Source organism: Podarcis tiliguerta (genome assembly GCF_965153285.1).
Source record: "Podarcis tiliguerta genome assembly, chromosome: 5".
Taxonomy (NCBI): domain Eukaryota; kingdom Metazoa; phylum Chordata; class Lepidosauria; order Squamata; family Lacertidae; genus Podarcis; species Podarcis tiliguerta.
Genome location: NC_139538.1, coordinates 32,782,580 through 32,793,723, shown reverse-complemented (window position 1 = coordinate 32,793,723; position 11,144 = coordinate 32,782,580). Strand labels below are relative to the sequence as shown.

The 11,144-nt window shown below is 42.1% G+C and overlaps 1 protein-coding gene across 1 annotated transcript; it reads right to left on the bottom strand.

Moving 5' to 3' along the window:
* Positions 1–1,117: 1,117 nt before the first annotated feature.
* On the bottom strand, positions 1,118–10,582 carry RBP2 (retinol binding protein 2). Its single transcript, XM_083443057.1, has 4 exons — positions 10,438–10,582; positions 8,153–8,331; positions 4,691–4,792; positions 1,118–1,255 (listed from the first exon to the last, which is right to left on the bottom strand). Exons 1-4 carry the CDS (start codon positions 10,508–10,510, stop codon positions 1,202–1,204), a joined length of 408 nt encoding a protein of 135 aa, XP_083299183.1. The 5' UTR covers positions 10,511–10,582; the 3' UTR covers positions 1,118–1,201.
* Between the last annotated feature and the right edge of the window lie 562 nt (positions 10,583–11,144).

Genomic DNA, 11,144 nt, shown 5'->3' with positions numbered 1-11,144 from the left:
GGAGCAGGGGCAGCAGGAGCAGCAGGGAAGTGGCCACTTCCCATCCACCTCAGGCAGCAAAGCAAGATAGGCCTGGGCCATGCCTGACTATGATAATGCCTCTCACTTTGCTGGATGGAGGATGAACAGGCATGTGTAAAACCTTTAACTCTGCATGGCTGGAATGTGGCCTCCTGTACAAAGGTACAATACTGGTATGCAGCCCCTGGGAGGTTGTCCACGAGGGAATGCAGCCCTGGGTTGGAAAAAGGGTTCCCCACCGCTGGATTACAGAGTTCTCAGACAACTGCTAGCAACCACACCAGAGCTTACACTTACATTTTGCAAGAAGTGGAATTTGGCTCAAGAAGTCTTGAGACAGGCAATACAGTACTGAGCCCTGACAAGAGTACCTGTATAGTACATGTGCTTTAGGACACCTCTTGGCCACATCAGCCCTAAATGTCAATGTGTAAATTTAGATGACATTAAGTTTACACCTCAAATATAGCTCCTTTATTTAGCCCCGGACAGCAGTTGAGATATAGCTGAAGCCATGATATGAAGCACTCTGATGTGAAGCACTCTGAGAGGCAAGAGTTAAATCTCCCGTTAAGCTCGTTGAATATCTATGGCATGGGTTTTCAGAGACACCTTTCTGAGGAACACAAACTAGAAACAAATTAGGTTTGTTCAGAGGACTTTCCCGATGGCTGCAATCTTCCTTTCCTAAATTTAATTTAGTGATCTAGCTGTTAGTGGCTTTGAGTCTCATTCCTAGCCCACTGAGCCATTTGGTTGCCTGAAACTAGAGTCCTGGTGACCCATAGCTAAGCAAGTTAGAAAAAGTACAGTGAACACGGGCTTTGCCCTCATCACTGAAATGTATATTTGACTGTCATGGAGTGATGGGCCATTGTCAAGATAAGTGTGTTTATTTCTTACATCGCTGCTGGAGGACATTTTGTCTTTGGTGCCGAAATGTTTTTTTGCCAAGGTTTACGTGGGGGACAATTAGAAGAACAAGACATACATCATTTACCTTTGGAAAGCAAGAGCTCTTTTAAAAAACCACGTAGGAGAGTGTTTGATGTTACTATAAGAGGTTTCCCACTCATTGAACTGAACAGCAGATCTCTGGCAGTGTCAAGGTTTTATTTATTTAATTCAGCAAAGAATATAATAATTACGCAGTGTGCAGCTGGATGGGATTCAGATCCATTTAATTCTTCTTCTTAAAGACTTGATGGCACACCTGGTCTTCGCATGTCAGCTCCTACAACATTAAAACCATCGGTAAGCACAGACAATTCCCTTCCAGACTTGCAGAGAAAACAGCTAAGCCACAGCATTAACGGTGGAGCTGGGCTATTAAAAGGGAAAGAGCGGCGTATTTTATATAACCAATCAGCCAGCAAGCACTACAGGTTGCAGTAATTAGATTCTGACACTTGAATTGACTTTTACAAAGGATAAAAATGGGGAAATGCATAGGAATTGCTCTGTAACTGTGGGACGTTGCATTGTCTATTATTAACCAACATACTGTAATTTATTAAACTCACTGAAGCAACAAGGAAATTGCAAAAGGAGAGAAGGAAAAGCTTTAAAGGTAACAGGAGTTAAGTATAACACTTTGTCAATTTGTTGGTTTCCCAACAAAATGTGGATCTTTTCTCAGAATGTTATACCAACCCTAACAAATCCAGTCAATGAGATTACTAGCCAATTCTGAAGTTGTTTCATAACAATATAAAGCAGGTCTGGCACCGAGCAGGATAAGATTCTGGTTTCTGCAGGGATGAAAGCAACCCAATGGTAATTTTGTACATCTTAACAACCTTCTTTTGCTAAAAGTGAAGCCAGAATTTTATGATCGTGAAAAGAATAGAAATGAGTAGGTAGCTTCCTATTGTAAGTCTGTGAAATTAATCCCTCATCCCTTTAGACTGGCCCCTCAGAGTTTGCAAATAGTCGGTTTTGTATTAAAGTGAGCTATGCAGGCTTGGATAGTGACAATGTAAACAGAGGTAGAATGTTGCAAAAAACAGCAGCGGGATTTCTTAATTCTAAACATAATTTGCAAAGGTGTTTAGTTTTTTAAAAATAATTTTGGATTCTTTTCTTTTTTCAGTTAAGTTCATATGGATAAGCTACTACCCTGTGGTTCTTCCTCTGTAAAATGGGGATAATAATCTATTGTGCAAAGCTGTTATCAGGGTGAAAGGGAAAGTACCACAAGCTAATGAATCATATGACTTACGCTCCATGGTCCTCATTTTTAAATTAATAATTTAATTTAAATTCATTTCTAATATCATCTCCTTCACCCCTGTGGTTTGGAGAAAATTGTGATGTGTCATGAGGCACTGCAATGTTGATGAAGGCTGCCAAATTCTGTTTTTATACGGAATCCATCAGCAGATTTTTCAGTCCACCTGTGATAAAACTTTGACTAAGGGACTAACTGGAATCTGGTGAGTGTCCACCATTTAGTATTGTTATGCGTTTGTGGGTGCCTTGACTCCCCTAAATTCCTGTGTCTAGTGGGCATTGGATTATTAAAATGGACTATTAAGATGGGCTGCCAGACGTTGAATTTAACAGTGTCAAAATACAGGCCAAAGCAGTTTTTCTGTGCTCAGGAAAACACCTGGGAGAAAAGCTATTATGGAGAACAAAAGAAAGGTAAGGGGTGATTATCAAAGCAGATACTCTGTGCCGGAGGGTAGATGAGTGCAAGCCCCTCCTTCCACTGAGAGACAAAGTGTCAGTCTGTTAAACACAGCAAGCTAAGCATAGGGAGAAAAAGCCATGTTTGATCTCTTTGGATCCAGCAGTGGGAGAAACAGACCCCTCTAGGAGCGTAATGCATTGAACTCTCCACCACAGGCTCAGGTTGTATATGTGTGTAAATAAGCCATATATCATAAAGACACCACAGTTTCCACTGTGCCTCATTTCCAAAGGAAACACAAACACTAGGTAAGTGTCTGGGGTACAGGAATCTTGGACCACTCGGAGATTGGGGTGACATGTAACAGAAGAGCCCTGCTGGATCAGGATAATCTAATTTTGCCATATTAAACTACTGTACTAGAACCATATCAAGCTACTAGAACTTATTGGAATGTACTGGAACCCAAGCGATCTGGTTACAAGGTTTGTTGAATCTGGATTCCAGAGGATGTTTCAAATGTTTTAGGGATCAGGGTGAAAAAGTTCCACTTCTAAACTTGCTCTGGAATGGAACAGAATAGTGGGACTTAGAGGGATGCGGAACAGCATCCTTCAGGTGGGTGATTCAGATGTCTACCTAAGAGGTTTGTAAGCCTGTGGTTGCACCTAAAATAACTTTAGATTCTGGGCAAGGACTAAAAATGTATAACATAGTTGTTTAGAGCAGTGATGGGGGAATCTAAGGCTTGAAGCCAAATATGGCCCGCCAGGACTATCTATATCTGTCTATCTATCTATCTATCTATCTATCTATCTATCTATATCTATCTATCCATCCATCCATCCATCTATCCATCCCTCAGGAATCCCCTGAGTCCATAACTCCTTTTCATCCCAGACCACACTTCCAATTAGCTTGGCTTTGCACTTCCTTGAGTGTTTTTGCCTGGCTAGAATGTGTCCTTGGACTCTGATAATGCTTCTTGTTTGCCTGAATGGAGAACTGAGAGGTGTGTGTGCGTGTGTAAAGCCTACTGTAAAAAGATAAAATTAACATTTGCTGCTCCATGAGCTTTTGCTTCTCTCCCAGCCCCTAGCAGTGGCACATGGCCCCCAGAAGGTTTTCATATAAGGGTATGTGCCCCTTCAGCTAGAAAAAACCCCCCATTGCACTAATTTTCAATTAAATGTGTTTAGAACAGGGATATGGAAAGTGTTTGAGAAAATTATTAACTCACCAAGCCATCCTGTTCTACATGGAGAAGATGTGCAAAGCCATTAGGGATTATGCAGCTAGATCCATATCAGAGGAAGTAAACATGCAGGTTCATTTCCAAAAGCTATGTGTGTTTGTCGGCTGAAGATCTCCATCTCCTCTGCCTGTTCATTTAGTTCACTGAGACTTGTGCCCGTAAAGAGCTTTGAAAACTGAATTGGAATGCTTTGGTTCACCCAAGTCTGCCTGTTCACTTTCCCGATTGTTCTTTCGAGTCCTCTTAATATGTAAACTCTCATTTATTTTTTCCATACTTCACTGACTGCTTATTTTCTTTACAGGCCCCTATAGCCCCACTCAAGCTTACTACATGTCAGGCTTGGACTTCATTTACTAACCCAGCTGTATGAACTCAGCTTTTCCAGTGGCACTAAATTATACGCTTTAGAGATTGTATATACCGGATGCCTGATGGTTATTCTGAGAGCAATTTTCTGACCTGCTTTTCTGCATCATTCTTCTTACAACCCCCCAAGAACATCTTTTCTGTAGGTAAATAATACTCCAGATAGCTTCAAATTAGGCGGAGGCAAATATATGCCTTTGTTCATTATGGCAATGATATGCTAGGAAGGGAAGCCAGGCTCAGAATAGTCAACATGGGCAGTGGCTCTCTGGGGTTCCCAGCCCCCTGGAGACACTAGGGCTTGAACCTGGGACCTGCTGCATGCAAAGCTACAGCCCTTTCCCCAAGTTACTGAATTTTCCTGCAGTACTGCTATTGGTATATCTTTCATGAATGATTTCGGTTCTTACCAGATGCAGATTGTCCCCTTCAATCCAGTGTTTCCAGCCTCTGTTATTCTTTTCACCTTTCTGGACACAGACTAGTTTATCACCATCCCAGGTCACCAGTGTCTGCAGGGATCAAATGATAAAGTTCAGCAACATGGTAGAAACGTGTCAGGCTAAAAACAAATCGGAATAAACTGGAGTCAGGGTGACATAATGGCAGCATAGAGTTGGTCGGGGTGGGGGGTGGGGAGAGGGAACACATAACAAGCAAATACCACCCCCCCTCCCCTCTCTCCCAGCTCCCCAAATTTAAGTAGAAAGCCTATAGTGTCACTAAAAGTGTTTTATGTTTTCAATTCCCGGCTATTTCTCCTGACACAATGATCCATAATATACGCACAAAAGAAGATAATTAAATAAAGTGAATTTATGACGGGATTTGTCTCCAGAAAGGGGAGCACAGATATGAAATTTGCATTATTCCATTCTCCCTCAGAAGAAAGCCACAAACGCACTGTAAAGCACAGCAGCAGGAGAAGCTGTGGATCATTTTAACTGCTACAACATTAATACACATGCACACGCACTTCTGTTGTGGATGCGGAGGGCATATGGGGAGGGAAGAGATTGTTCACAGCAGCTTGGATTCAAAGCTTTTGCATAGGAGCATCTTCTAATATGTAAATGGTCCCCAAATTTATTTTCAGGCTAACCAAAACAGGTGTTTACTGTTAGAATAAAGCTGGGGGGGGGGGACAGAAAGGAAATGGAAGGAAGGGTGGAGTCAACCTTATCATGGTCAGACTACTACAAAAGACAGTGCTCTGTGTGCAAACAAGAGGAATCTTGGAGCCACTCCTTAGCTGGAAGTGCAATAAGAAGAATGGGGATGCCCTGATCACAGCTACTATAGTAGTGCAGGCACACACCAGAGGAGATATTTGAATTATAGTCTCTTTCTTCCTTTCTTTCATTTGAGTGCTGCTTCACTACAATTGTGATCGGGAGAAAAATATGACCTCTGTACATTTTGTAGCTGTCTGGCAACATCCCACATTCTCTGCGCTGAAAAGAACAGATTGCAAAAGAACAGCTCTCTTTAAAAATAATTAATTCCTGAGCCTCCTGCAAAAACAGCAGTGTGTTGGTGGGGGAATATCGGGCAGAAATCATCTTGATAAGAAATCAGATAGAATTATAAAAGAAATAAGATGCTTTTTCTACTCTCCGTCAGATAACAACAGTGACGATAGGAGAAAATTGAGGTTATTGAAAGTTCAGGGAAGAGGCAGTTTTCTAGCCGAGACAGGACTGGTAAAGGATAGCTTTGACAGAGGTATAAGGAGCATGCTGTGATGTCAGGGCATGAAAAGGTCACAGATAATAGGAAAGATGTTGGCTATGAGCAGCATACTCCTCCACATTATCTTGGGGAGGGGAGAGGAAATGATTTGGCTATTGTAATGCTTGCCATTCGGTTTTAGCTCTGTAGATACCAAACGGTGTAGGCACAGATTAGGTTACAATCAGGAACAAAACGTAATCCAATTGTGGGAGAGGGAAGCTACCCACTGAAAAGCAGCTATATGGGAAACAAGACTTGGCTTGAGAGTTCCTTCACAGAGAGCTCAATTCAATGGATGGAAATGAATTGAAATAAAAATTGCCTCAGAATCAGACCAATATCTTCTGAGAGACAGATCAATGCAATTATCTTCCCTCAGGGGAAATCCAGAGAGTCCCCCCCCCCAAAGAGTGGCCAGATCTTACTGTTGGGAAAACAGTAACAACAACAACAAAACACAGGAACTAACTTTTCCATAATAGTAGAGCCAGCCCGTCCATGAGGCATACTGAGGCAGCTGCCTCAGGCTGTGGAATCCCATGGGATGGCTTGCCCCTGGCTTGCCCCTGCCACCACCTGAGAAGTGAGGAGAGGTGATGATGGCTGGCAAGATCTCATGGAACTCTTGTGATCCTGGCAAGTGAGGCTTCAATGGGAATGCTAGGGCAGCAGGGCGGCAGCACACTCCGCTTTCACCTCAGGTGGCAAAACTAGACCTTCCATCCCTGCATAATAGGTCAATATGAGCATAACTATCTCACAACTTGGTAAATGATGAATAAACCTATGGGCATTTCTATTATTATTATTATTAACCAGTTACAATTTTGACAGCACTGCTTGTCTTCCTTATTATAATTTTCTCCTCAGAACCAGAAGCAATGGAGGAACTTGGGAAAACTTCGGGTGAAGACACCCTCTCCCCACTCTAAAACTGTGAAAATGTGACTTGAAACACAGAGGGGTGTGTGTGTGTGTGTGTGTTTGACCTCACTGGATTTTAAGCCACTAAAGCACTAAAGAGAGCCAGTGTGGTGTAGTGGTTAAGAGCGGTAGATTTGTAATCTGGTGAACTGGGTTCGCATCTCCGCTCCTCCACATGCAGCTGCCGGGTGACTTTGGGCTAGTCACACTTATTTGAAGCCTCTCAGCCCCACTCACCTCACAGGGTGTTTGTTGTGGGGGAGGGAGGGAAAGGAGAATGTTAGCCGCTTTGAGACTCCTTCAGGTAGTGATAAAGCGGGATATCAAATTCAAACTCTTCTTCTTCTTCTAAAGTGAACATACATACACTCTCCAGCTGTGGAATGGCCCTTCCTGTTCAGGAAAGGCCATTGGACTCCACTAGACAGGAAAGCATATAAAAGTCTTCCTATTTGAACAAGAGCATTCATGCATGAGCCACAAGGTTTTTTGGCTTTTGATGTGCAGGCCCCTCAACTTTCTGGCTCAGCACCTGGCTCACAGTTCTGGCCCACCACTGTCTATGATGTAGCCCTAACTAGGACACAGCTTGCATCAGGCTCACTTGACTCCTGGGACTCAGCTATACAGCTGCAAATAAAATGTTTTAAGTGCGTTTTAATTGTGGTATACAATGTGACACTAGATGACGATGGTGAGCCTCATGGAAAATTCAATGCATTTTTTAAAATGCTTTTTAAAAAGCATTTTCAGAATGGTTTTGATGTGTGTATAGATTCCACTCTGGTTAAAAAGTTGTCCAGAAACAGGGAGCTACAGGGGGGAAAAATAAACTAACATGAAAAAAATGTGCCGCCACAGGTAGAATGGTCATATGCAGTAGCTCAGCAGTTGCTTCCACCAGAAAGCGGGATTTGCTTTAGCCTGTGGGGAGTCTGGAGGAGCCAGGGGGGGATATATAAGTATCTGGTGGAACCATGAGGAGTTGAAAAAATAATTCTGTCTTGCTGTCAACAAGCCGAAAAACTGTCATGATTTACATATGGAATAAATAGTTGCAATAGAAAAACATCCACGTTTTGAAATGCAAATAGCGGCTTCTTTATAAATAAACATTTCTTTAACATTTATAATTTGCTTTCAACCTGTTTTCTTGAATGTCAGGTGCTGGTGTTGACTGCTGTGTAAATGGAAAGCAAATCATAAGTTTCTACCTTCACCACACGGTCATCAAGCCCCTTGGTGTGCTCTTCAAATTCCTCTCCTACGGTGTAATTCACTTCATAGTTCCTGAAAGTGCTCAGCGTTTTCGTCTTGAAATGGTTTCCCTCTTGAATAATTTCTTTCGTTTGTGTCAGGTGGTTTGCAATCTTTCTCGTAGCAAGGCCAATGCCTGCAGACACACCAATAAATATGTTAACAATGGGCCTGATTAACTTCAAACATACATTTATAAACATTAAAGTAATGTGTGCCCAAAAGGACTTTCTGCTTTTGGGGCGGGTGTGTGGAGTATTACATCCTGGGCCATATGATACCACCGGCATACAACTATCAGAATACATCAGCATAAGGATTACTGCTTACATAATGGAACTTTCCAGACATTCTTTCACCATGTGTAGCCCATCTGCTCTGGAGGGTTGGAGAGTCCCCATAACAGGTTCAGAGGGTGCAAAGGGGGAGAAGGCTCCTTTGCACAAGCGGCAATCCTTGTGCTGATGGAATACATTACAGTTGTACTTCGGAAGTCGAATGGAATCCGTTCCAGAAGTCTGTTCAACTTCCAAAACGTTCGGAAACCAAGGCGTGGCTTCTGATTGGCTGCAGGAAGTTCCTGCAGCCAATCGGAAGCCACGGGACCTGCTTTGGATGTTCAGGTTCCAAAGAACATTCGCAAACACTCACTTCCGCATTTGTGGTGTTTGGGAGCCAAACCGTTTGACTCGCAAGGCGTTAATCAACCAAGGTACAACTGTACTTAGCACTGCTGTGGAAAGTTCACTCATCTGAATTGCACTTGTGCACAAGTTTAACTGTTTAGCCGGATTGTAATTTAAGGCAGTCCTCACTTATCAAGAAGTAACTCACTTTGGCAGAAAGCTGGTAGATATAGAGATAGAGATAGAGATAGAGATATAGATATATAGATCAGGCTTCCTCAACCTCGGCCCTCCAGACGTTTTTGGCCTACAACTCCCACGATAGCTAGCAGGTCCAGTGGTCAGGGATAATGGGAATTGTAGTCTTAAAACATCTGGAGGGCCGAGGTTGAGGAAGCCTGGATTAGAGGATATAGATATAGATATATTTAGGGTGGTATTCAACTAAATTTTACTTGGAGTAGACCAATTAAAATTAATGAACATGATTGTGTTAGGTCTATTAATTTCTGCTCTGAGTAAAACTTAGTTGAATACCATCCTCAATGACTAACAGTGCAACCCTAAGTATGCCTACTCAGAAGTAAGGCCTGTTGAATTCAATGGGACTTATTTCTAGGTCCCTATAGGACTTTTTCTACACCGCAGCTGTTCAGTGTTTTTTTCTATTTTTATTTGACTAGCAATCTTGGCCATTGGACTGCTGGCTTGTGGCCAGATTCACTTCATGAGCAAATATCGCCACGGAACAGGGTGTCCTGACTGCTGAGATGCTGCAGGAACACCCTGGCAGGATGACAGGCGGTAGTATAAACATTTAAGATCTAGGTACAACATGCTGCTCACATCATTGAAACATGGTCTCAGTGACTGGTGGGGAGTGGGGGTCAGAAGTCCCTCTTGTACTTAGGAAAAATTGTGTGGCTAATGATCCATAAGTTCAATTAAAACAACCTTCCTTGCTTGAACAATCCACCCTCAACAATTTATGATGCAGATCAGGAGTTAAAATACAGGGACAACTGTGACACATTTAGGGCCACTTTTCTGCTGTTAATGCAGAGATGGGGAGAGGGAGATATTTTCCAGAGGCACCACCTGTCTTTCAGGTTGTTGATTATGGCACCAAATTGTGAGCACAGAGAGCTTCTTATAAATGTTACCATACAAGATTCCAGCTGCAGCCCTATGCACACTTTCCTAGGAGCAAGACTTAGTCATCCTTACCTTACTACTCAGTAGATGTGCATAGGATTGTACTGCAAAGTAGGTTTTCTGACCCATTTGCAGTTTAGGTCAGTGCAAATCACCTGTGCCTTTCAGCTATAGAATGCCTGTTCAATGATCTCTCATATATAGCATAGGTGTTGAAATATGACTGACAAATTCTTTTGTACGGGAGAAAGAGAAAAGAAAACCTTCAAAGAGAAATGTTTGAGATAAAACGTACTTGCTATTCCACTGTATTCACTGGGCTTACTTCAAAATATATCTGCTTAGAAATGGCTTGCTATAAAGGCAAAAGTTAATGTTGAATTAAATCTTATTCATTTATTTTTAAATTAAATGTAGAACAAAGTATCCCACCAATTCAAAATTCTTATTTTTATATTTACCTAAAGCAACCATGTAACCTTCGAAGTTGTCATTGGATACCATCACCCACGTTCCAGTGTAATCAACAGGCATTGCGGCTAGGAGTTAAATCCAGGGATGGCTCAGATATGGAACTTGGAAAGGAGAAAGAGCTTACTGTAATTCTGTCCTTTTTATATTTCTTTGGGTGAAGTTTACAGCTTCCAACATAATAAAGTCTAAGGGTCAGCGAGATAACCTAAACAGAACTTTCCCTTCATTACCAAGGTTCAAGAGGACAAAGCAGAGGCAGCAAACAGATTTCTGAGGTTAGAGGTCAGAGAGAAAATGATGTTGCAATGACCTTTGTAAAATATAAAAGAAGAGAAGAGAAACATTGATGGGAGCACAGCTCTGGAAGATGGACTACATAATATCAAGTTATATGAACCTGATTGTGTGTATGTGTGTGCTTATTCAGAATTTCCTTAACTCCTGTTTACATTCTGTGGATGTTCTGGATGTATGAAAAATCCAACATTTACTTTTAATAGAAATGGTCACGATGCTGTGTCATCCAAACAGAAAGAAAGACACACAAATCACATAAAGGACAAGAAAAGATCTTCTGCAAGTTGAAGGCTGATTGTAAGAAAGGCACAACCAGCCATTCCCTGCCTGTTTTGAGCTCCAACTCACCACTTGTGCAAATGTTTAGTGCTGGGATAGTCAATGTGATGCCCTCCAG

Bases quoted from the DNA above. Each gene is read 5' to 3' on its own strand.
- RBP2 (XM_083443057.1), bottom strand. From the start codon at position 10,510: ATGCCTGTTGATTACACTGGAACGTGGGTGATGGTATCCAATGACAAC. The intron at 8,332-10,437 runs GTAAATATAAAA...GTGTGTCTGCAG, and splicing joins AGGTTACATGGTTGCTTTAG to GCATTGGCCTTGCTACGAGA. The intron at 1,256-4,690 runs GTAAGAACCGAA...TTAATGTTGTAG, and splicing joins AAGGGGACAATCTGCATCTG to GAGCTGACATGCGAAGACCA.